This window comes from Pempheris klunzingeri, chromosome 15 (assembly GCF_042242105.1).
Source record: "Pempheris klunzingeri isolate RE-2024b chromosome 15, fPemKlu1.hap1, whole genome shotgun sequence".
Classification (NCBI taxonomy): domain Eukaryota; kingdom Metazoa; phylum Chordata; class Actinopteri; order Acropomatiformes; family Pempheridae; genus Pempheris; species Pempheris klunzingeri.
The window spans coordinates 23,503,834-23,531,026 of NC_092026.1; the positions used below are offsets into that span (position 1 = coordinate 23,503,834).

At 42.1% G+C, this 27,193-nt stretch overlaps 1 protein-coding gene across 1 annotated transcript; it reads right to left on the reverse strand.

The window, feature by feature from the left end:
• Positions 1-667: 667 nt before the first annotated feature.
• Positions 668-26,213, reverse strand: rnf31 (ring finger protein 31). Its single transcript, XM_070845015.1, has 23 exons — positions 26,016-26,213; positions 24,734-24,880; positions 24,191-24,346; positions 22,938-22,994; positions 21,977-22,175; positions 20,974-21,151; positions 20,392-20,525; positions 19,315-19,487; positions 16,680-16,913; positions 16,245-16,430; positions 15,984-16,151; positions 15,696-15,881; positions 13,222-13,428; positions 12,960-13,133; positions 11,973-12,071; positions 11,741-11,830; positions 10,038-10,152; positions 7,283-7,395; positions 6,229-6,339; positions 5,054-5,102; positions 3,749-3,845; positions 1,949-2,114; positions 668-1,477 (listed from the first exon to the last, which is right to left on the reverse strand). The coding sequence occupies exons 1-23, from the start codon at positions 26,211-26,213 to the stop codon at positions 1,427-1,429; spliced, it is 3,288 nt and encodes a 1,095-aa protein (XP_070701116.1). The 3' UTR covers positions 668-1,426.
• Positions 26,214-27,193: the final 980 nt, after the last annotated feature.

The window sequence follows — 27,193 nt, forward strand, 5'->3', positions numbered from 1 at the left end:
AATATAAAATAATATATACAATTACTTACATACGTGTTTACACCAAGGGAGTCCTCAATCATCTCACTATATTTGAGCAGCAAGGACCGCTGACGTACTTTGATGTCTCTGGAAGGATGTGGGCAGGAGCAGTTCTTAACTTCCTGTTGCTTGGCCAGCCTGGTCCCATTTTGTCAACTCCACATTCCCGTGACTGCAGCCCTCAATCCAGGGCGGGTTAGCGTGGATCTGCTCCCGGTGAATCAGCAGTACGCCATGGTCTGGCTGCTGTTGTTACTAGTTGCGCTGAAGATCAGTTAACTTCCGCTGGGGCAGCAATAGATTATGCTGGACGCTACAGTGAGTCGTTATCACTCCTGAGATACACAGTGATATCATGAGGGAGACACACAATACCTACAGCAGTGTTAACATCACATCACTGCTGTTATTTCTGTTAAGTTTTGAATGTTTTAGATGACAATAAGGGCCAACTCTTACATACTGCACCTTTAACCTGTTAACAAAATAACAGGAACACTCATATTGCACACGACTACAAATCATGACCATAACGATGACGCGTCAGCCTCAGGTCAGGCATGTGTGACACAGAAGAAGCTGAGGCATCATGAGTCTATCATCACCATTTATTGTGATTTAAAACAGAACAATGACAGACATGCGGTAATCACAGGATTCTACCTGTGTGCATAACAAGATCATTTAGTGAGGTGAGTGGGATAACCAGCCAGCTCAGCTCACCTTGGTAACACATGCTTCATGCCACAGAGGGTTCATCTCAGAGGATCACATGAATCCCTGCAGAAAGCCTGTGACAGCTGACCAATCAGATGACTGGCCGTGTCTACAGGTCCCTGACAGGGACAAGAGTGCTGAGTTTACAGTAAATAATAAATCCAGTAATAGAGAGCAAAAGACTTTCCATTATGATGATGTCAGAGATAGAGGGAATATTTCACATGTTGCCATCAGTGCACGCTGGGTTTAATTACAGCTGAAGAATGACAGTCATAAAAACAGTGGATGCTGACTGTGTCACTTCTTTACACTCTCACTCATCCTGCAGCTCAGGACAACACGAAGCAACTCAGTGATTATTAAATGTTTCAAGACTCAATGAGATGAGAGACTGGATATAAAAAGTACATCCCGTTACTTCAACATTATGGCCACGTTGACGTAGTACAATTTATTTTTCTTTGAGCATTTTTGATTGAGCTGTCTGTTTTTCATCTCTAACTCAGTGTTGTGTCTTTGACCTGCTGAATATTACTTCAGGAGGTTGCATAGTTCCTGGGGTTTTCTATTATTTCATATTAGATAACCTAAAGGAAACTCTTCTCATTCTGGCTCTTGTAGCTGAGATGGAAGGTTAAAGGTTGACATGATCACAAGTGTGGAAAATAGGACATGAGTGTGTTCGTTATTTCTTGCGTGGCACCTTGTCGCCGAGCGGCACTTCATCCATCAGTTTCTGAGGAGAGATCACAGAGGGATGCTAGTGGAGCCGTAACCAAACACAGAAAACAAACTATATACAAGATATAACAACGAGCTTTTGTCATTTTGTACTCCATCTATAAGCAGACCTTCATGAAAATCAATTATTTTCTGTAAATCTGAGAGCTAAGTCTCCCTCGGACAGTAGTGTTCTACAGCAGGAACATGTTGGTGTGCAAAGCTGAATCAGAATAGTTTGAGTTCTGTCAGACACAGATTGAAAATGAACATGACCATAAATCTGTGGAGAAATCCTAGAAAGAAGCACCTGCATAAGTTGACTGGAGCCGTCACGTTTGCAAGTTGCACTCCAATAGCTGTTAAGATGCTTACTAGTGGACCAGCAGTCCCACACTGCCATCCAGCCGTGGTGCCGACGTGACTAAGACAATCAAACACACACACACACACACACACACACACACACACACACACACACACTCACCTCAAGCAGTCTGCTGTAGTAGGTGAAGCTGTCCTCTCCGTCGCTGCGAGCTTCGTCCACCTTGTATCTCCTGCAGGCCAACAGTAGCTCGTTGGAGCTGAACAGGGGAGCGGGGTCAATAGAGTGGCTGTTGATCAGGCTGACCAGGTACTCCCGGTAATGCTTCCTGAATACCAGAACGGCACCACGTTAGCAGGAAAACACAGTAGAACAAAGCTCTGATTTGATGGTAACAGATGAAAAGTCAGAATGAGATGTTGAGGTGTTATCTGTTAAAGAGAAACAACTCTTCTGGAGCTTTGGCCATCCTTTGTACACGTTATGGTACCATCCTACCTAGTCCTACTGCTGAACTTTAATTAACCTCAGCTGCACAGAGAACCACAGAACATCACTTATCCTGCAGGAAAGCATAATGTACATTTCCACAGCACTAATTCATCATACTTCCCACTCTGCTGCTCTCACTGCCTTTAAAACCTTAGGGAACAGTCATTCCAGCGGAGCAGCAAGGGTCTCTGTTTGTAGCTTGGTGTTATAATCAAATAACTCACTGACAGTAGTTTAACAGTATGAAACTACAATTGGCATGGCTCTGTTGTATTGATGGAATTAGTGCTGTGGAAGTGCACTAAATGTATCATGTGAGCTGTTTTAGAACAAGGAATTCACCCAACTGTTTTACACCGACTTTGTCAGTGACAGACTAACTGGGCAATTTATGGTAATTAGTTTCCGTCTCTTAGACCTGGGGACACAATGACTTCACTAGACAGCTTTACAATAACAGTCACACAGGGCGACAAACACCAGCGCTCAGAGCAGGCAGGGAAGTGAACACGAGCACTGCTATCACACTGAGTGACTTTTTCTCTGTATTCTTTCACAATGTTGTGAGGACAAATTCATTCAGATGTATTCTCCTCTGTGTACTTGTGTCCACTACAGTATAACAGTGTGAAGTCATGTAATAACGTTTATTATGGACGCCAGGTTCTCTGAACGTATTTGATTACAATTTTAACGGCATTTCAGACCATTTTAATACCTCTAAGAGGAAAAAATAATACTGTTACTGCTGCAAGACAAACTAGACTACGATACTCGAGAGGAGTCGAGATGAAAACAACATCCCTGTACATTTATGCACATAAAGCACATAAACACAGGAGGGCACTGGAGAAACTTAAAAACCTATTTATTATGGACTTTTGGCCTATAATCACAAATCTGTGTACATAAGACAATCTCATCACGGTATTCACTGTATACTCTACTGTGTTGTTTTGAACTGGGCAGTGATCTAGGTTTATAGTGGCTTACTGGATTTATGGAACGGAGGGTAAAAGTACAACTACTGGCTTCTAACTCAAGTGGACTGTGGAGTACACATCAGGAGTGTGATGACCATGACTGTGGTGAAGGACATTGTTAGGATCACTTTAGGAACTATTTCAGGAACAATAGAAACATTGACAGCCTGTGAGAATCCATCCGACTATACAGCGCACCACTGCTGAGTGAACAAACCTGGAATAAGGATATTTACAAAAACAGAGAAATGTTTCAGAATTTTTCTTTGTGTCAACTCACACAAATAAGGGGAGCACAATATAAAAGGCCTTGTTATTGGGAGCAAAGGGCTGACGGAACCACAAAAGCATGACAGACAGACAGACAGAGGCATGATCACTCAAAAGGGTTGCACAAAGGTGATCATTTATTGAACCTGGGGAGTCCTAATGACTCAGAGGCCTAAGCCACATACTGTAGCATGTGTGACTGATAAAACCGTCATACTCGCAGAGTCCAGCATGTCCGGGTTGGGTCTGAGCTCCACAGGCTGAATCTGTCTGCTGCCCTCCCTCATCCTTCTGCTCTATTACTCCACACAGACCTGAACAAATAAAAGAGGACAAAGAGCAGGGGGACAAAAGAGGAACAGTCATAGAAACGGTATGATATGGCTGCTAGTAATGTATGAATGGCTACAAAAACTGTCACAGCAATCCAAAAACTAGGTGTTGATTCAGTGAAGTGACTGAGCTACAGACCGACACTGACATGCCTGCAGCCATGCAGATACATGTACTTCTCTCTGCACACCACCATGACTTCCTACAGGAGGCCACTGAATGTGCTGGTCCAACCAATACAGTGATTAAACAGAGCCAGCTGCAGGTACGACAACACTCTGTACGGCTTTAGATCTGTAGGGACTAAAGACTGTGTGTGACTACTCCACTAGATTTATTACAAAAACACAATCAGTGATCCAAATATAAAGAAAGCCTTACCAAACCAAAATGTGTATCTGCCCGTGACAGGACAACAACTTAAGTTAATGTTCTACCACCAACATTAGCATTAGTTTTTGTACTGCTCTAAATCTGCCTTATATTGTCATTCACTCATTTGATCATGTGAAAATGTGTTTGGGGCAGGATCATGACATCTGTGCCAGAAAACAGGTTGTAAAAGGCTTTGCTAGTCCATTTGTCAAAAAGGTTTGAATGTCATGTGTTGCTGATTTTATGACTCTTAATGATTGTCATTTGTGCACCAGCTGATTAAATCGAATTCATAAGATCACAGATGCCCCCCCCCACCTTTATGGGTGCTTTTTAAAAGTTTTTAACCAGACAAAAGGTGAAGGCAGGGTCACTGCAGGGTTACATCTCACCCCCTTGTCTTCGCACTGGAATGACAACCAAAACAGTCATACATTTAATCATGTACATATAGATGTAGAAAATAACTAGATGTAGAAAATAACTGTTTTCCCTGCATGCCACTGGGGGAAGCAAGTATTTCATCTGAGTGTGTAGTATCATTTAAGTGAGCATTTGGCTGCATTTAACTCAGTGTCAGTGACATTATTCATACCAACACCTTCTCCACTGGTTTCCCTCTGTTTCTCTCTTGATATAAATGTGATGTCCGAAATATTACAAGCAGTAGAACACAATGCAATTTAACAGCAGCGCAAACTACGACCTCAACAATGACCATAAAGTTAACAAAAGGATTCCAACAATAATGAAGATAACAACCCTCACACATGCCCACATGTATACAACTATAAATGTGTGAGACCTGCCCTACCTGTCTGTGTTCCAGGAGGAGGTTCAGTGTTGAAGGCCACTCCGTTATTCTGTGAGTGACAGAGAAAGACTCTCATTACTTACCTTACATCATACATCTTAACACTGTTTACTATGATGGGTTACAAAAAAGGAAAGACAGCAGAATACACAGAAGACATAAAACACAAATCAACAAATGAAACAACAGCAAGGTAGGAAACGTAGCAACAGTTCACAAAAAATGATAAAAACATTAAACTAAAACATTTTAGCAAACACAGTAACATCAGCAAAACATAACTACGGCAACAACAAACCTCAACTGAACATTTAACAGAAGACAAAACATAAAACTACATAACAGAAACAATATATAGACAGCACAACATTTTAGAAGACAGAGCAAAACAGAATACACAACATTCCTCAAACCACAGCACTTCAAGGAGGTAGACACGATCATCGTGGTTTGTCACTGAACACGACCCAAATGAATTGAAAGTAGAACAGAAGTGCTGACTGGCCATGACTGTCTCAGGGGATCCTACTGGCCTTTATTTATTTGCCGTTTGTGTTCAAATAGTACCCAAATATAATTAGAGGCAGAGTTTACAAGGCTCATGGCAAGTCAACTAAAACAGTTAGTTTAGGATAAATGAATGCCGTTAACAGAATCTGTATTCATCATTCCTTCTCTCTTTCACTTCATTGTAAAGGCTGTTTTATGATGATTGGTGGCGTAAATAATAGCTAACGTTATGAAAATTTCACATATTTAAATGAAATGATTTTAAACTTCTCTGATAAACAATTATGTATTTTTGGCTATAAACCAACAAAGGCATTATTTCATGGCTATCAGAAACAAAAAAATGCTGGACTGTAATCCCATGTGTGTGGTGCCCTGCTGTTAATCTATCCAATACCTCGTCACCATAACAAAACCAGCAGATTATGTTTCATAATGTCAGCTAACAGGCTCAGATTCCATTAAGAGAGGACATTATCACAATGATCACAACTTACACTGTTTCTAACCTCAATCACATATGTATGACAGTAATGTAACTTGCAAGCAAATAAATTATTGAACAAACGTACAAACCAGACAAAATGTACCTTGAAAAAGAGCTGAGAGCTTCAAGTGTGGTAACAATATGCATTCACATGCAGATGATATGCGTTTGTGTGTACCTGCAATAGAGCCTGCAGTCTGGAAGGTTCCCAGTCTCTCAAATAGAAGAGGCAGTCTCTGGGATGATGGGCATGTAATCCAGACACACTGCACTCATCCACAGCACAGGTCTGAGGAAGACAGAGGACAGTCACCAGTTCACGTATGTCAGACATGACAAGCCACTTTGATTTGAAAAATGGTACAAAGGATGCATTAATGCACAGTTATAACTGAGACAGACTGTGTAGAGGTAACCTGGTGTCATGAGAATAATAACACAGTGTCATGAAACTGTGCTCTGACATGGTACGTCTTAAATTGGAGGCTGCAACATTTATGAACATGTGGCCTGCTGCCTTTCATACAGTACACTATAAAGCAACAGATATGGGAAGAGTCAGTCACTGATTTACTGATGTTCCCGCTTTAGACACATTAAATATTGATTTCTGATGCTGGTTAGTGGTTAATTAAACACTTCATTTACATTTTAAGCATTGTTTTGTTATTACAGGTCAAATACTTACTTTGCTCTTGTTGACAAAAATCGCCAACTCAGCAATGGAGTGACTTTCTGCCATAGAAAAACATGATTTCATATTTTCAACACCATGTCTAAGACCCACCTGTTTGTTTTTCTCCTCTATCCTGTTTGCTGATGGAAACTAACATAATAAGAATTTCTCACAAGTCACCTGCTTTTTCCCCCCAGGCTTTGTGCCACCAGGCATTCAATTAAATCGTCTAATAGATACGTAAGAAGTTTGGGGAAATGTGGAGCTCCATTCTTGCTTGTGGCAGTAGTTTGATGAATGATTTTAATAGTTTGTTCCTTTTCTCGCTTTCTTTCTTTTTATTGTGCGACCATGTATTTTTGCTACAAACATTTTGCATGTGTGTTAGTGCTTCTTGCTATGTCAGAGCTATTTAACAAGCAAATACCTTTGTTCTGCAAACAGTGTTAAACACAGAGCAGGGCTGTGTTGAAGAACATTTCATCTATAAAAGACAATACTGTCTCAATCACAGCGTAAAAACAGGAGACAGGACAACAGTATGTGTCAGACTTACAGTGTGGAAAGGGTTGTTACAGCCACTGCAGAACTGGTAACGACACTGTGAGCAGCAGAAATGCATGCAGCCTCCTTTAGACAGCGCATACTGAAAGCGACAGTTAGGACAGGCTGGAGAGGAAGAGTGACAGGCAGGATGCGAATGGCGAGAAGGAGGAAGCGGGAAAACAGAATGAGGCAGTGTCAGTACATTAGGGTAAATTATTCTGATCTAGTGTGCAGCAGCCCAGTTGCCAGTAGAAAATGTTTAATGTTTCTGCAAACTACGAATATGTTGAATCTCAAAGTTTCTGAACCAAAAATATGTTATACTAACATTTCTAGATACAGGTATATCAACGTTGTGTTTTTTGATGGGATAGAATATGGGGTAGGCTATGAAATAACAGGGATAGTGACGGCTGGATCCAGGTTGTGGCCGACCGGCAATTCAAAATGGTGTAAGACCCACTGATGGCACACAGGCCAAAACAGTACAGGAACACACCCACAACACAATGCACTTCTGTAGGCCTGTACCATCCAAAACTGACAAAAAAAAGAACCCTTTAGTTCACAATATCAAAGGGAAAACCTTAAGGGAGGGGGTGGGATACTTCGATATTGACTGGATACTTTACAAATCTAGTTACTCTTGCTAGTGTCTCCATCGTTGCAGACTCTGCCTTCAACGTCATGAAAACACTTAGTGGATTCTGACCTCTCCAATATGGCCACCGCATTTAACACCTCTCCAAAATGGCGGCTTCTCTACCTCAGAAGTGTGGCTGCTCTCCATTAGTCGCTCCAACAGCACTCGTGGACTTTCCCCTCTACAGTGATCTGTGATTGACCCTCAGAGGGCTGAGGGAACAAGTGAACAATGGTCACTCTAGAGGTTTATATCACCCACAATGCACTGCAATTACACATTTGGCGCATCCTTATTGGATAGTTTGGGCTGAAAGTGTACAAAGGAAGGTGCATCCCATATAGATCCTCCTGCTCCTCCCTCTGTTCGACATGTGCTGTTACATAATACCAAGGGCTGAGGGTAAGTGAATGAAACTACTACTGAAACACAGCCAGTGTGTGTGTGAGTATATGGTGGCTCTCTATCTCTACCACAGATGTGTGTGCATATTTCAAGAACTGTCTGATCACTACAATGTTTTAGCTGAATTTGATAACACGGTTAAGGATGCGAGATCCACCCATTTTACCAAACTCATTTCTTCCAGTAACCGCAACCGTTAAGTCCTGTTAAGTCCCTTAAGTCCTTATCCAACTCGGTCATTAATTTTGGACCAATTCTCTCCAATTTCTCTGCAAGACCTCATTGATCTGGTGGGCAGTATAAAAACTTCCTCAAGCCCTGGTGATATTGACGAAAATGCAGCTGGGTCCCTTGGTCCATGCCTACTCAATATTTCAAATAACTCTCTGCAATCTGGTTGTGTCCCAGCTTATTTTAAACATGCAGCTGTACAGCCTCTTCTAAACAAAAGCCAAAACTACAGGCCTATTTCCAAGCTACATTCATACAGGAGGAATTTAAGGATCTGGAGGAGACTATTCTATCACACGCATTAACACACTGGAGGGGCAAGTTGGGGTTCAGTGTCTCGGACACTTCGACATGCTGACTTAGTGGAGCTGGAGATCGAACCGCCGACCTTCCCATTGATGGACAACCCACTCGTCCGTTGAGCCACAGCCGCAGGCAGTGATATAATGATGTCATTTGATGTGGGTGAACGCTCTATTCTGGTGCTGCTGGACATCACCTCAGCGTTTGATACTGTACATCACAGGATCCTGATGGGCGTCTCTGGGTGTTCTCCTCCTACCTTTCAGAAAGTTTTTCTGTGTCACTTGGTCCTTACATGTCTAAATCACCTGCTCTTTCCTGTGTTGTGCCTCAGGGTTCTGTCCTGAGCCCTATATTATTTGCCTTGTATATGTCCCTTAGGAGATATTATCTCCAGTTTAGGGGTATCTCCTCCTACAACGGGTCCAGAAGACTGCTGCAATGCTGCCAACCAGGTCTAACGGATCAACTCACATCACACCCATCCTATCCTTCAAGTTTCCCTTCAAGGTTCATTTTAAGGTTTTTGTTTTTACATATAGAGCCCTGCATTGTCAGGCACCAGTGTACATCTCTGAGCTGCTTCATCACCAGTAGGTCTCATCAGTAGATGCAGAGTTGATGGTTTGAAACATGGCCTAGTGGTGTTTCTCTCTATGTGATGTACTTTTACTATTTCTATTGCTAATAATCATTTGGGTGCTTATTACCATGCACGTTTAAGATGGTTAATCACACCTTGAAGTCCATTAGAGTGTCAATTGCTGTGATTTGCTCAATTGGTAAATGGTCTGTATTTGTATTTCTCCATTCTAATTATTTCAACTACTCAAAGCGCTTTACATGACATCCTCATTCACCCATTCACACATCAATCATACAGGAGGAATGTAAGCTGGAGGAGACTGTTCTCACACACAGTCACACACTGAAGCTGCTTCAGGAGCAAGTTGGGGTTCAGTGACACTCTACCACTGAGCCACAGCCGCCCTTTAATCCAATTAATTAAATCCAAGTGAAGGTTGGAGAACATACCGTTTGTTTTACACAGATAACAAATCTATAATTAATGCACCCCTCGCTACAGGAGAACTACACATTACCTTCAAAAACCACTGCTAGAAAATAATAGTGAAGAAAGGAGTGTGTGTGTGTGTGTGTGTGTGTGTGTGTGTGTACTTACTGATGCCGTTGTCTCTGAGGTATCCAGCCAGGCCCTGTCTCTGATACTCTGGATCATTCTCTCTCTTCCATGACTGGTACTGCTCACAGGACAGACCAGCATGCTGAGACTCCCACTGCAGAGACAATACCCAAACATGCATATTCTGTATGTTCCACTTGTGACCACCACTTCCCTGATGAAGTCAATGCTTTAATAAAATGGTGCTAAAAATGAACTACAGAGAACTGGATTTAAAGTCCGTTTTCTTCAGTTCAGCGAAATTGGCTCACTGTTTTTAACATATAACTTTACTATCAAAGTAGTCAGTATGAATTCAGTTAAGTTAAAATCAAAGAGAGCAGTCATTCGTGTTTTTAGGTTGAGAGGTGACATTTATTAAAAAATATGGTGGCATAAGAAATTGATTATTTCTAATACAAAAAACAGATATATATATATATTGATAATCTTAAATATTCACTAAAAAAAGGAGCCCTTTTGGTAACTACGAGCAAGAAGCAGCACAATCGTTTTAATGGCTACAGGGAGGAAAATAGATGGTATATTGGAAAGGAGGGGAACTATTAAGTTAACTATTAGCAAACTAATTCTGAAATCAAAGGCTAACTTCTCAAATCTGAATTGAAAGTTTAGACCAATTAATTTTGGTGCGAGCAGCTAGCAGGTTATGTATTAGGTTATGGAGACGTTGCGGACATCCCTTTTGTGTTATTAATTATTTGTGACAAGTTGGCAAAGCTGCAAAAGTCTCAAGCCTCCAGCTCACAAGATATGTCATTCCTGTGTGATGGTTAGGACAGTCACAGTTGTAGATTTCTGATTAATGGAATGGTGACAGATATATTGGTCCACAATGTCCAGCCATGAATAAGACGGTGGGGGAGCAGATCCAACAAGAGTTCTAATGCTCGTAAGGTCTTATGGTCAGTGATTAATTAGGGGATAAAATGTATAGTCATTAGTTAATTGTATGTTTGCTCTCTGAACACTGAGGTGTCTAAGTAAGAAGTGACCAGCTTGCTGCTGAGCATTTAGGTTCACAGAGTTCACGTCACCTGACATCTGCTGCACACTGTATCTTTCTCCTTCTACATCTCCTCCCAAGTGCTTGTTAGATGAATGGAAGAGTAAAATCGACGGACAGTGTCTGCGGTATTATACAGTGCCTGTGAACATGTCTCTGTATAATGCAATACAGTTCCATTGCACCACAAACCGTGCCCTCCTGAACAATGCTGAAACACATTGACTGAGCACCTCTCTGATACTTTTTCAACAAAAACTGAACATTTTAACATTCATGAAGGTTTATTACCGGACAGTTGTATTGATCTGCCTGGGTGCACCTAACAAACTGGCGACTGAGTGTAGATCCTGATTGAGTTTATCTAAAGAAAGCTAGAGAGATGATCACTCTGGTTACGATGCTACAAAATGCTGATGGTGGAAACTTGGGGGAACGAGTATGACTGAACCTGTCACTGTCGATGTCCAATTATTTTCCTGTGCCTGTCTGTGTATATACAGTATAAAGTGTGATCAAATGTATGGGACAGAAGTGAGTATTTAAAAATTAGTCTGATACATCTTAAAAGATCTCATTACGAGTGAGAGTGAGAAAAAACAAATATATCATTTGTGAGACACCAAATACAGATGGTACAAAACAGGAAGGGGGGTGAGAGACACACAATACTTACAGGCTTTTTACACTGAGCACAGAAACTGTTGTGACACTGAAAGCAGGTGACCTTAAGCTGGACTCCATCATATATGAACCCATATGAACACTGAGGAGAGGAGAAGATAGGAGAGGAGAGGAGGAAACAGGAGAAGGAGACACTCTTTAATTAAAGCTAATTACAATAATAAAAATATCAGCTCTACTAAACGGACAATACATAGTTGAAATGACACACATCATGTACTCACATGACAGCACCAGAGGAACTTGGGGTCCTTGATTAGAGCCTGCTCGGTCAGCTTCTTATGGAACAGCTCATAGACTTCTGACTCCAGACACTCTCGCAGCTGCAGGACATAACACAATAACACAACAATCGTCTGCTGTGTCTCAACAGGAGCAAGAGAACTGTGATGATGTCATATTGATGTCATTTGGTGGTTTCATGTCAAATTATAAAAGAACTAATGTCTACCTATGTACAACACACTGTCATGTCAACACAACCATTTAATCAGTAACAAACCCTCCTCCTAGCCAACAAACTAAAGTCACACCTATGATCTCTCAGTAATTTTTATCGTTCTTAACAAACTAAACTCCTTTTGCCTTGCTCAGTGCTTCAGATTTTATGCCTGCCAGATTTCTCAAAGAAGTTAGTGTGTTGGTCAAACTATTTTGTCCTTAGCTCAACACAAGAAATCAAGCCTGCCTATTTAAACATTTTCTCAACTACCATTTTTATCTACGGTTTTAGAGAAGACTGTTGATATAGAGTCGCCTTCTTTTATGAAATACTCCTGTTAGGAAATAGAAAATGTGCAGGCACGCTTATGTTAATACATTTTTATGTTAGTACATTTATGCTTTATTATCATGAAGTTTTAGCCTGATGCAGGACTGTGTGATAGTTGCTGTGACCTTTACACAAACCAAAGAGATGTGTGTTGGTGTAGGATGTAGGATGACTGCTGAGAGGAGGAACTTTGCTTATACATAATAATAATAATAATAATAATAATAAATTTTATTTATAGGCGCCTTGCTCTGCTGCTCCACAAAGTAGTCATGGTCTGGAGTCAGTTCTCTTTAGCGGAGAGTGCAAATAGTCATTACGTCACCAAACTTCCACTACCACCTATCTGACAAGGACACTTTCTAGTGTGACCAGGCACCAACAGTAGTCCATATGCACCGTTACTCTCGTGCCTTTCTCGGTTTATGAGCTTCCCTACCTGAATGTCGAGCGTGGAGAAGTAGCTATTAAGGTGTTCAGGGTCATTGATGTCAGGCTCCCAGCAGACTGGACACACCATGTCTCTAATGTGTTTGTCTCTTACAGCGATCGTGAAGTGCTGCTGAAAACAACCACAACACACTGAACACTGGCACGACGTCAGAGACTGCATCTGAGAAAGAAGGGAGGGCAAGAAAATAGGAAATTAGCAAAGATATGCTTCAACACTGTAAAACTCATAAACATTACTGTCTAAATACCTTGCTGTGGGGGAAGACAGAGAGGCAGATGGGACACTCTTTGGCCAGCACTCTCTTAATAAACTCCCTGTCATGAGACTCTCGTACAGCCTGTACTACATCTTCCAGTGAGTAGGGGGCACTGTGCTCCAGAAGCAGCGAGAGTGCCAGCTCACAGCGACCCCAGCTTGGAAGATTGTACACTGCTAGCAATCTCCGACATATGCGCTGGAAAGGACGAAAGGAATTATGTAACAGGATACAACAATGACAGAATTGACATATTCTACCAGCTATCCAGCCTGCTCTTATGCTCTTCAAGTGTATTCTTAAAAATCAATCATCAGAGGCATAGCAGCATTAGTGTTACACAGAAGCAGTCACATTTCTGTTACTGAGCACATTGCATTGCTACAGCATAGCTTTACCATACTTTCTTTTTGCTTTCTGCAGTGCATTACTTCCTGTATACTTTCATTCAAACATAGTTCTACAGAGACACCTTGTAGTATAGAACCACACTGGAGCCACCAAATAGCATTCAGTTCTCTGTCCACCTAAAGAATGTCAGTCCAACATTCACTCTCCTTTTAGCTCATTTTTGGTCTCCGGCAACTTTTGAGGGAAATATTTAGCTCTTTAGCTGCTTCCTATTGCTGCTGGAAAAATGGCTAAAATGCTAAGCAGAGCTGACGGAAACAGATGTGGTGACGGTTCTCTGTGGTTATAGTTGTAGTCCTTCCTTGTAGTTATTATTTAGTGCAACTTTAAAACTGAAGTGTGGCACTTTTACATACGGTGCCAGTCAAAGGTTTGGACCTTCTTATGCAATGGTTTTTCTGGTTGGTGGTCTGGCTGATGGATTTTTATTATCCTCTACTTTGTAAATTAATATTGAAGACATCAAAACTATGAAGGAACACATGGAATTATGTAGTAAAACACAGTGTTATATGTTTAATTTGTGGAAATCCTTGCCTACTTAGAGGTAGGGTCGGTATAAAGTTCTATAGAATGAATAGCCCTATTCTACTACTGTTGTAATCCATATTATGGCAAGAGCCTCTCAGCTATGTAAAGAGATATGACATGAAGGTCTGACAGTCTGGAAAATATTGAATGTATCCTAAAGTGCAGTCGTGAAAGCCATCAAACGCAACGGTGAAGCTGGCTCTCATGAAGACCACCACTGGAAAAGACCACCAAGAGTCACCTCTCCTGCAGAGGATAAATTCATCAGTTACCAGCCTCAGCCGCAAATTAAGAGCACCTCAGATTAGAGCCATGGAAATGCTTCACAAAGTTCAAGTAGCAGACACATCTCATCATCGACTGTTCACAGGAGACTGAGTGAATCAGGCCTTCATGGTCCAATTGCTGCAAAGAACCCGCTACTAAGGAAGAGCAACAAGAGGAGGAGAATTGTTTGGGCCAATAAGCACAAGGAATAGACCTTAGACCAGTCTGTGCTTTGGTCTGATGAGTTAAATTGGAGATTTTTGATTCCACTCACTGTGTCTTTGTGAGACAGAAAAAGTGAGCGAATGGTTTTTACATGTGTGGTTCCCACTGTGACGCATGGAGGAGGAGGTGTTATGGTGTGGGGGGGGCTTTGCTGGTGACACTTGGTGACTTATTCAAAGTTCAAGGCACACATGCCATCCCATCTGGTTTATGTAAGGGCTATTTGAAGAAGGAGTGATGGAGGCTGCGTCAGATGACCTGGTGTCCACAGTCCCTCAACCTGAACCCAGCTGAGATGGTTTGGGAGGAGTTGGACCGCAGAGTGAAGGAAAAGCAGCCAACAAGTGCTCAGCACCTCTGGGAGCTCCTTCAAACCCGTCCATGGAGCTGATTGTGAGTGTGTAAAGCTGTCATCAAGCAAACGGTGGCTACTCTGAAGAATCTAAAATATAAAACATATTCTGGTTTGTTGAACACTTTTTCCATTTACTAAATAATTCTGGTGTCTGTGCCATAGACTGTATATCAGACAATGCCCACTCGTTAGTGGACTGCTGTTTTGAAGTCTTGAGTTTGGCATTTTCAAAATCGCCATTTTGGTTTAAGGTCATCACCATCTTGCAGCCGGGAAGTGATGCATGAGTTTTTTCCCACCTATGACTGGTTAGCTTTAGGCATAACTCACCTCTGACTGGTTAGTCACAAGGCAGTCCTGCCCTAAAGCATAGTCTGCTTTATCATCTATTTTAGTCTTTCTAACTAGCAACTGAGACAATAAAGTCATTAGGAATGTGTTTGCTGAGGTAATATATCAAGTGAGAGGGAGGGTCATTTCCTCCTACACATCCACACAATCAGACTTCTTTTTGGAGTCAGTGTTGCCCCATGCTGGCCATTAGGAAGAATGCACGTTTAAGGCTGTATTGGCTTCACTGGAAGCTCTAAATACCATATTGATAACAGAATATAGAAGGCTAGAGATGGAACTTTCAGTGACTGGACTGGGGTGTGTTGTACCTGCCTGGTCTCACCTGTTTGTCAGGGTGATGGATGTCTACAGGAGGCTCGGGCTTGTCACTCCAAATCCGCTTGTGGAAGGGTTCCAGAAGGGGTCGCTGCAGCAGGGCCAGAGCCCCTTTCACCTCACCACCACTCTGCCTCAACACGTCATGACAGTCAGCCTCATCACTGAAGCCCAGTGCACACAGCTCCTTTATCTGAGAGGGTAGGTGAAGAAAGGGATATTGTTTCTAGACAAAAGGTAGACTGATGGAATATCTTTTGCATCTCTTAACAGTTTAAGGAGCTGTATCTGTCACCTTGGAGAGTCTCTCTCTCAGAGCTTGTGTGGCAGCTCTCTCAATGTCGCCCCCTGCTGTAAGCCAGGCCTGCTTGGCCTCTGCTCTGGACAACTGGATCACAATTTCTGTTTCTGCAGGGTTCAACTCTTTCCCAGCATCCTCAGCAGGAGCTTCAGATGGTCTGCTCTGTGTTTAAGGAAAGTAAGTCAATAACAGAAAACAGGAATTATTTGTCAGGATTAAATAGCGTCACATTAATGCTGAGAGAATCATACTGACTGTGTGATCAGTTATGGTTTTGTCAGAGGCAGAACGAGGGGAGGAAGTTGCCACCAATATCCTTATCTGGTCTAACAGCAGAGTAAGCTCTGTCTTCAACCATTTGCAGGGTGGGGTGCCACTGTCCCCTGCTACTCTCGTGCTTGTGTAGACCTCCTCTGGACTCACTCCTTTCTTCTCCCCATCCTGACACCGACATAAAGGAGAACATAAAAAAGAAAAGAAAAAAGTTTAAATGTTCAGTACGTCAGAAGTTAGTTGGCGAAGGTGTTTACATCTCCCATTTCGAGCATTGACTCGAAAAGCCACCTCAAGTGACTGTGAAACAATTTTCACATTTTTCGCATCAACCTTCTTCTAATGCAATATTTTAAAATCTGCATTAAAATATGTTCATGGAAACATCTTATAATAACAAGTAACATAGTGACTTGCTCTAATCAGTTGAATCAGCCTCAGCCCCTCCTCCTTCATCAGCCTTTGCCTCCAGGAGTCCAGGTCTTCAGAGGCAGGCTCTTTGGGTTTGATGGGCAGCGCGGGAACCCTTCTGACGGGAGAGGGAGGACGGAGCTTCACAGGCAGGGGTGCAGGCTCTGGATGAGCCAGGTCACACATCTCACACACTGTAGCAGGAGAGTAGTTCAGATAGGTACAGAACTGACACACCCACTGGACAGAGAGACACAGAGAGAGGGAGAGAGTCAGCAGCTACACAAAGGGTGAAACATAACCTGCAAACGTGAAAAAAACTGAATGAATGAAAATCAACAAACCACACGGCCTGAACTATAATCCATCTTAAGCCAGCGGAATACATGAACACTGGAAATTTACAAACCCTGTAACTTCTGAATAGTTTCTTAAGAAATGACCTGGATTTGAATGCAGTGTGTGATTTTGCACTAACTGTAGGGAAAAAAGACATACATTATGTTTATCTGTTATGTAATTTAGTCAAAAAATCGGGTTTGAATGGAAGATAATTCGACAGTTAAAGTAGTTACGTTGAGTTGGTATGCAGTTGCTAATATACAGAGGAATTTTCTTGGTAGAACTGAAAGACTGAAGACTGTAAATTATGGAATTTGCTATGTGACAACGTTGTATGTATATAGGATGGATGAACAAATATATTCTATTTGGTATGCCCTAGCTCAGCTGGTTGGTATCCTTTGTCCATTAACTGCCAGAGGTGTAAAGTAAAACACTTCAAGATTCTTAGCTTCCTTTAGAGAGCTAAGATACTCAACAACAAAGACACAAGGCAACATATCAATTCTGTTGTAAAAAAGCAATAAAATGATATGTGTGCACACAGGAGTTTGTTCTTTCTGACTTGTCAAAGGTCCAAATGTGGATTCTTTTTATATGGTGAAGAGTTTAATGTACAGTGACTGTGTTTGTCCTTAAGGAGCCTTTGAAGAAGCTGGTCAGCAGAAAGCTTTAGTCAGGGGTCGATGTGTTTATCCTGCAATGGCCATGAATACAGATCAGGTGGAGTGAGGATTCATTGTCTTTTTTCTCATATTGCTGCAGAGCAGGGGATCACTCTGTGCCTCATTCTAACTCACCCTAAAGGCTCTGTAAGAACTTGATTTAAAAAGACCTGTTCTCGGAAAAAAAAAAAACACCTTTCTGACTACGTTGCCATAGTATTGTGTTTCACTTTCCTTTAAATGATATCTGTGTGACATACAGAGGGATGCTAGTGCTGACCTGCTGTGATGCTGCTCAGCACTAGCTGACTACCCACTTCAAAAACTCATATACAACACATTTCATATGAGGGAATACAGAACTCTTTGAAGTATGCACGTAAATATGCATACATTTTTACAAAGTAAGTTCCATGTAATTGGAGGGCTCTGAGCAGACATCTGATGAAAGAAAATGGGTACCAATGATGTTCTGCATGGTTTCAATCACCTGCTTCAATGTTTCCACTCATGATGCTTTCTATTGCTCACCTGTAAAGTTGACAAGAATTTGGCATGTGAAACTTGCCTTCTGAAGTTTCATAAACACAGCCATTTCTGAGCTTTCTTTTTGAGGGGGGAGATATGTGATGTCCATGACAGGTTCTCTGTGATGCTGATTCCCTGGAACCTAAAACTGTTCACTGTTCTCCACCTCAGCTCCACTGATGCAGACAGGGGTGTGAGCTCCTTTTTCTTAAAAACAATGATCAACTCCTTGGTTTTGCTTGTGCTTGTTCCTACCTTTTGCTATTTTGCCCTTGATGGTCTGGATTGCTAATCTGAAGTCTCTCTCCAGTCTCTCCTTTTGTCTCCACTTTGCCTCCTTGATGCCAGCTTTCAGTCTACTTCTGGTGGTGTTGTATGCCTCCTTGTCACCTGACTGACAGGCACTACTCAATCATGCATGCTTTTTGGTTGGGGAATAATTTTACTGTCTTTGTGATCACTCCAGATTGGTTCTCCTGGGTGGTGGCACCTTTGACCATGTACCAGTCTATGGACTCAAAACTTGTGGGGCTGCTGTAACTTGTTATTTTCTGATAGTCCCTTTTAATCATCTCGGAGTAAGTTGGCAGGAGAAGCAGGGAAATATGGGGTGACTGTCCAGCATACATAACATTAATTTGACATCTGGAGCATAGAGCATCAACTCTGACTACGTTTGAGCACCAAGCATCATGGATGTCAATACAATATCCATCTCCCCTCATCTTTCTGGAATCCTGCGTTCAGAGCTCTGTTCCATAGAGATATTTCACTGGATAAGTGAAAACTTTGCCCTGCTGGTGACACTAAAAGTCAGGGGATCACCAACATCAGTAGAATTCATAGACTGGGAAGCAAGGATATCCGAGCAAAATTTTGGGGCAATCCATCCAATAGTTGTTATGACAAGTCAACTAAAGCCTAAAATGTAAGCCTCATGGTGGTGCTAGACATAAAGTGAGGAGATCACCAAAGTGAGTAGGCTTAATCGTCTGAAGAAAGGCCTCTCTAAAATTCCATGGTAACTGATCCAAAGCAAGCATGGCTAAAAAGAAGCTTTGCTAAACATTAAACGCACACATGCACACGGGTGCACACACACACACCTGGCTGTCAGGGTCGCCAGGCATGCCCAGCACTGGTGCTGGTGGTCTGGGAGGGGTGATGGGTGGGTGTGATGGAGTCACTGGAGGTCGTGTGGCCAAACGAGGTCTTTCACACACCTCACACAGAATACTGCTGGCTGAATTCACCATGGTACAGCTCTTGCACTGCCACTCTGAGGATAACAAATGAACACAATAACAAATGAACACAAACGCACACAGGTACACACATCAAGTTAACTCTATTCACATTATTATCAGTCAAAAGTATTTTGTCATTCCAAAAGTACCATGGCTGTGGTGGCCATTTCCTGCTAATAAGTAATTAGGCACTGGTGACAATGAAAGGGTTAAAGAGTTTAAAGATCAAGTGTACATTATAAAACAAAAGGCTAGTATTCAAATAATGGCCTAGTGAACCATGACAGAGATGGCTACAGTTTGTGCAAAAATATACATGAAATTAAAACAGAGCAGAAAACTAAATGTCCCATTTAGTCTAGAGGTCTCAACTCGGCCTGAACCCCTCTAAGGGGCCCATTTCTACATAAATACTGATGATTGAGGCTGTACATAGGCCCAAAATAGAAACAGTATGATCGGGATTTCCAGTATCAGTGTTTTTCTGGTCAGATCTGTTCAAGTCTGACATAATTGAAACTATCTGTTCATGATGCTCAGTAAAAATAATTAACAATTATAAACTGACAGTAAGGAGTAAAATGATATGAGCCAGCAATAGCTTTTGGTTATTGTGTTTGTTGTCAAAGAGTTTTTATTCTACTTTGTTTTTGTCTGAGTCTGAGAAACGGCCTACAGTGAACGGAAATCATTTGATTTCAGGTGGGCAGCGGCACTTTGTAATTAAAATGTTTGTTTGCAAACACAGATAATATTTGGCATCTGTCAGGATACTGAAATCTGTCAGGACACCTCCAGGACCAGCACCCTCTGAATACATTTATAAATTGTATCTCAGTTTCTATGTAGTAGAGAAAACTAGAAAGCTAGAAACCAGAACGTAAAATGAAGGAGGTGGGATTACCAGAGCTGTGAGATACAAGAGACAACACACACCAGTGATGGTGGCAGGCTGAGATTCATCTGTTTTAGAGGTGACCAGTTCCATGCGTGGGCACTCACAATCCTCACACAGCACATCCTGGACAGAGTTGACTTTAGTGCAGTGAAGGCAACGCCAGGTGGAAGAACTGAAATGGGAAAAAGCACTGTAAATTGTTTGATCAGTATGTATAGACCTTCTTCCCATAGTCACATTGGTAGAACTTGTTTACGATAATACATCCTCTGAGAGGAAGCACAGTCTTGGCAGCTCAGTTAGCCAGCCATTAGCAGCAAGCAAGCAATTGCATTTGATTTCCATCTATTCTGAATTAACATATTGAACCCTCCTGTGGAACACACAGACACATCATAACAACTAATCTGTATCCAACCACAAATGAACAAAAGAGCCACTGAGCAGCGAGCAGGTCGTGACTGCCTGTTAGCAGTGCTGACAAATACACCGCTGAGCCCTTTTACCTCATCAGTTAAAAGTTAAATAGTGCAAGTAATTCTTGAGTGAGTCACTACTGACTGTGGACCAGTGGGTTCAGAGTTCAATCAGTTCATTTTGCCAGAACAATTGATCCCGACCTGTGGCTGTTTCTGTTTTGAAATGGTGACGATGATGATGATAATGTGACCGCTGTTCGCCGGTGGTTGGCCCTCTCAGGATAGGAGTGGTACAGCCTGTCACACTCTGAGCAGAGCCCCTGGAGGCAGGTGAGGCAGTGGGCAGAGATGCGGAATATTTCACAGATAGTGCAGTTCTCTGAAAAGCAGATAGCCATACAAGCACTGTCAGTAGTATTTACTACTCTAATCCGTTCCATTTCACAGTACTCTTTTTTAATTATTGTAAGTAACTAGAATACTATTATTGTAAATGGTGGAGTAAAAAGACTGAAACACTAAAAAAAACAAATTAATATCTTCAAAAGGAGTGACCTGTTTCCTGAATGGTAAAATGTTAGTAGTCTCTAATTGCTTAAGTATATCTGTGGTGCATAGTTGCCTATGGTTGGCTAGCATATAACAGGCTTAGTTATTAGATGGCAGTGTTGTTAGAGGTTGACTGGATGTTCTAGGTGAGTTCTTGGTTCACATGGTTATTAAAGAGCTGCTATGCTTTGATTGAGTCTATCAGGAGGTACCTCTGGCTGTCATATCATGTACACTGTGGTGTTATGTGCTTGGACACACCAGGATATGCCATGATCCTACTGTATTTTATCACATTCACTCCCAGGAATGGCAGATACAAGCCAGTGTCTTCACTGTGCGATGGGCCTCAAATGAAGTGCATCACATGATACAATGCTGTACAGTGTTGACCTTGTGTCCATTCTAAAGTGGTTAGATGAACACAAATAGAGATTAATTGGAATTCATGTTCTAGAATAAAATAGAGTGTTTTAACACTTTAACAGCTCTTAAAAATGTGTAACCATTTTCACGCAGAAAGAAACTTTTCATTGCAGGCAAGGGGGAAAATGTGTGTGTGAACTGTAGCTGTTACAACAGTATGCAGCGTGTTTGTAAATGGACACACTTAACTAAGTAGTCTCTGCAGTGAGACAATGGTTTGTCTCCTCACCTGGGTGTTTGTTTGAGGAACTGGAAAAGACCTGAATGGACCTCAGACTATGATGGTTAGTAGATAGGGAGCGGCCATGGCTGCTGTCCCTGGAGGAGTGATGGTGGAGGGGAAAGGCTAGAGACTTGGCCTGACTGTCTGAATGGCATGACGTGGAGGAAGAGTGGCAGCCCACAGCGTCAGTGTTGAGACCCACATCCTGAGAGAGAAGAGTGAGTGGAAGACTTGAAGAATTGGTGCTACATGTCATCATAGAGATCAGAATAAAAGAAGCTCATAACAATATTTCAGCAGACAAGAGACAAAGCTCTCCTTTTGCGTCAATTCCAACCCCTACACAGATTATGCACAGTATTACAATACTGACAGGAAGTAACTGTTCTAGAGTGGCCAAAATTAAAGTAACTTCTGCGTCTTCCACCTATGAGTGTGTTGATGTGATATGCTGATCCTGATTTAGTCCAAGACACCATACAAGACGTACATGGATTTGATCCAATAAGTGATTTAATGGGGATTACTGTGAACTTCAGTATCCTCCATTTGTATTTTCTTTTTGAGCTAGCACTAATGATAATACACACCGTTGTTGATGGGTGCAACTTCTTAGTTGAGATGTTTGCTGCTACGGAATGGATTAGAATCAACTCAACTTGTAGTACATTCTGTGTACAGTGTACACACATTTGTTTTCATCATCAATTTGGATAGTCTGCAAACCCTTTTGGCATATGCAGCCTGTCAGCAATTTAAACTAGGAATAAAATGGTTTTCCATTTTCTCAATACGTCCTTGATATGAACTGGGAAGTGTGACAAAAGAAAGAAAGAAAGAAATCCCCTGTAAGGTAGACAATTCCTGTTTTCAGTGCGGTGGAGATGTGAGTGTGTGTGTATTCTTTGAATCAAACATGACATAACTGAAGGCATGACCGTAATGACGGTGATATGATGGACTCTACCTTGTGTCTAAGTGTAGGAGTGATTCTCTCATAGAACTCAGGGTGGGGATGAGTCTCCTGGGATCAAACCAAAGAAGAAATCAGGCAAAAAATGCAATGCAAATTAGTACAAAACCATGTATACATATGCCAGAGCAGTGCCTGGTACAACTTATGACAGCCATGCATTATCTATACCGCGTATCCGTCAGGGTTGTGGGGGAGTTAATCCCAGCTGACTTCGGGCGAGAGGTGGGGTCACCCTGCCAACCACAGAGCCAACACACAGAGACAGACAAGCACTCACGCTCACACTCACACCTACGGGCAATTTAGAGTCACCAATTAACCTAACCTGCATGTCATTGGACTGTGGGAGGAAGCTGGAGTACGCAGAGAAAACCCACGCAGACTCCATACACCACACCACCCAACTTGTGACATGCAATCACCAAAAATCCCCATAAAAGCTTCTAAAACATCCTCTTTCAATGATTACAGCAATAACCTGTTTCATGATCACACTCACATCAGTATCATAAACTGGGTGATACCATTTGCACTGGTTTGGCTTGTCGACATATTTGGAGCAATTTGTGTAGTTTTTTCTTTTCAGTAAACATGAAACTGAGCAGTTTGCATGATTTTAGCTTGCAGGGGCACACACACCCCGCTCTCCAAGCACTTCTGTGTATGACTTCAGTCTGTTTTACTTTGCTACACATTTTTCACCTATTTAAAAAGCATGATATTTAGTGTCTGTGATGATAAAAATGCATTCATATCCATATGATTCACAACACATTCTCAAAAAATAACTTTCTGAAGGATGTATATGGTCGTTTCCTTTCAGCTGATTTAATACCCTTAACAATCATACAGAAGCAATCCTTTGAACAGTAATACTCCACCCTCTACTTCCTGAAAATGTTATCTTAGTCTGTTGAACCATACAACTGTATTCAGTGCAGAGGTGGTATTCTGGAGTCAGAAGAGTTCACATTTGTCAAAAATATGATGCATATATTGCACATCAGAGTCTGTTACCACTTGTACGTTAGTATAATATTCAATAGACCATTCAAAGCACTCTTTGGCTCTACAGCAATCTGGGGAAAGTCTGGCACAGTAAGAAGCAAATACAAATACACAATTATTAGGAATGTCCATGCAATTGCTGCAAACAGCAGATGCCAAGGAATGAACTCATCAAAAATCAGTGAGCTGTTTGTAGCAAGCATGCAGGAATCACACATGCATGCATACACACACACCTTAATAAGCATTTCTAGTTCCATCCTTAGACTCATCACTTCTAGTGTAACTGCAGCAACTCGGCCCACATCAGGATCTGTGACATCATCAGGGAAGCTGAGCCCATCTGGCTGCTGATTGGAGTAACCATAGAGACAGAGCACTGCTCGTCCTCCCTGAGAAAGGATATAAGGATATACAGGATATAATGTGAACTACATTTTTGTTTTGATCATTCCTTAAGGTTGAGAGTAAAAGAGAAGATTGTTGCAGTGAGATAAGGTGACAATACATTCGGGAGAAGGTCAAGATCGGGTTAGGACAGGGGTGGTACAGGTTCAGGAGGAGACTGGTTTCAGCCCAGTTTCAGGACAGGCTTGATAGAGGCTCCGGCAGGTTTGGGACAAGACAAGGACACATTTAGGCTGATGCATGAAAGGACCAGGACAGGTGTGGGACAAGACAGGTTTATGTATGTCTATATCTACTACAGGACTAGACTCTACGCTCCTTCTGTCAATCAGTCTACATTCCAGATTTTATTCCACATGTTCTTCCGTTACCTGAATAGCATCAACGGTGGCCCTAAACACTGGGTTGTTGTGCTTCACAGTCCTCCAGTACTTTGGCCTGTTAGGATTTGTCAAATTACATCCATACTTTTCCAGAATGTTCAATGCTGTAGACAAGCGCTGAAGAGATACAAGGGTCTGAAGAAGAAGCAGAGAGAACAGCAAATCTTAATACATTCCCCAAGTCTTTTATCAGCACCAAAAGAAAGCCAAACAATCTATTGAGATGCCTCTATGATGCCAAACAGCACAGCCCACATGTGGACACCCTGTGGGCTGTCCTGGTGGGCTTGTGGTGTCTACGCAAGGTGTGGAACGCAGCGCTGCACCAGCAAACTACTGAACTAACTAACTACTGGCAGGAAGTACTGAAGTCACTTCCTCGACTGCACCCGTTTGGTATCTTGGTGACGTGGTGTGCACTCCGGTTGGGGGACAGGCCTGGTATGTGTGGTAGTGAGTCTCATGCTGTCTGCTGCCCACCTGCTCAGAGCTGGCTGATGGCTCAACAAACTTTTGTTCAATATTTTGGTCACATCACATATAATCCTCTCTAAAATCACACAAACCTTTTATTCATGTTTTCTTCATCTTTCCATGTCTATTCTAGGCAAAGACTAGTGTTTTTCTGGGAACCTAAACCAACATTTACTCCAGATTAGGATTCTAAATTCTCCAGACATCTGTGAATAAATTACCTAATACAAGATGTCAGAGAGTTAAATCCTCATCCTCGTATTTAATCTATCGAATAATCTATAATCTATCGAAATAAAATAATTTGTGAGAGATGTTCTTGTGTGACACAGTTATGTGTTAACATGTGGTAGTTTTTTTAAAACAGTATCACCTCAGTAAGGGTAGTTGTGATGTTATGACTGTCCATTGTCTCTCCACACATTGTGACGATGTATATGTGTGCAACCAATTGTATGTGATGATGAGCGGAGATCAGCAGAGTGACCGGCAGTCTACAGGTCTGTTGTTGGAACTTTGATCTCCCTTTTTTTGGGGGCATTTTTAACTCTGGCCTGACACTCCAAGCCAATCCGCTAGCCAGGATGCCGGGGCTGCTTCAGATGGCCAGTCCAGGCCTGTCTGAGCAGGAGTGCATACCTGGACATGAATCAAGCCCAATCAGTGGATGATGCAGTCCACGTTGTAATACATCCTGCGACACCTCGACTTTATGGGACATATGCAAGCATCCTGTGTGGATTCAGCACCAACATCCCAGAAATCCACCACACTTTGTGCTCGTGTTGTCTCTCACCTCCTTCCTGTTGCTGCCAAAGCTGTTTTCTATGACCATGGTCTCTGCAGTAATGTGGCGGTATTTGGAGCACGGCGGTAAGGGGAGGCTAGCCATAGCCATCACCCCCACCCGCACCTCCGCCACCCGGCCGCCAGAGTACAGACACACTTCAGCCCGACTCCGCACCTCCTGCAGCTGCTCCGACAGAGACGGCATTCTGTACACACACACACACACACACACACACACACACACACACACACACACACACACACACACACACACACACACACACACACACACAGCAGGCATTCACATTTAATGACCAAACAGATACATTTACAGTAAGTCACATCCAGTTATAAAGTTGGTACCTGATGTTTTAGCCTTATTCTTGTTTACTTATTCTTTTAACACACACACACACATATATATATATATATAAACACGTTTTACGGCTGCAAACAATGACTATTTTTTAATGAACAGTCATAAAAAAATCGAAGTTAAACTCTAGAAAGTGACCAACAGATAAAACAAAGAAAAGCAGCAGTCCTCACAGTGGGGAAGCTGCAAGTGGTCGACATCTTTTTTGCTTTCTCTTTAGTTCAGTAGTACAGATCTCTTCCTGTAAGGCTCTTCTTCGAATGTGGATAATGACATTGTAGTTTACCTGTTGCTTTGCTTCCTGAATAGATCGTACTAACTTGAGTCTCAGCAGCCGGCCAGAATCAAAGCACTATAGTAGGCCTGCTAACCTCCCTGTCAGAGGTAAACACAGAGGGGTGACAAATTAAAGGAACAACCAGCATATTGGGTCTTAGTAAGGAGCTGCCCTTCTTGAACTCAGATGGAGGGATGGAGCACATTCTTCCAACAGATATCCCCTCATTCGATGGTTTGATGGTGGTGGTGGTGTCTAAACATGTCGACCCAAACTCTCCCACAGGTGGAGATACTGTGACTGCAAATGTCACAGCATAAGATTCACATCATTTTCATTCTCCTCCAACCATCCAACAGCCCTGTATGCCGGATGGCTGGGCTCACTGACATCAGGACAGAAAGGTGACCAGTCCTTCCCCATGAGGAGACAGGACCCCCTCATTAAAGGGCTACAAGCTCACCTGGAAGGTGTTTCCTTACATTTGTCACACGTCTGCGGTAAATATTAGGCCCATTACACTTATTTCATG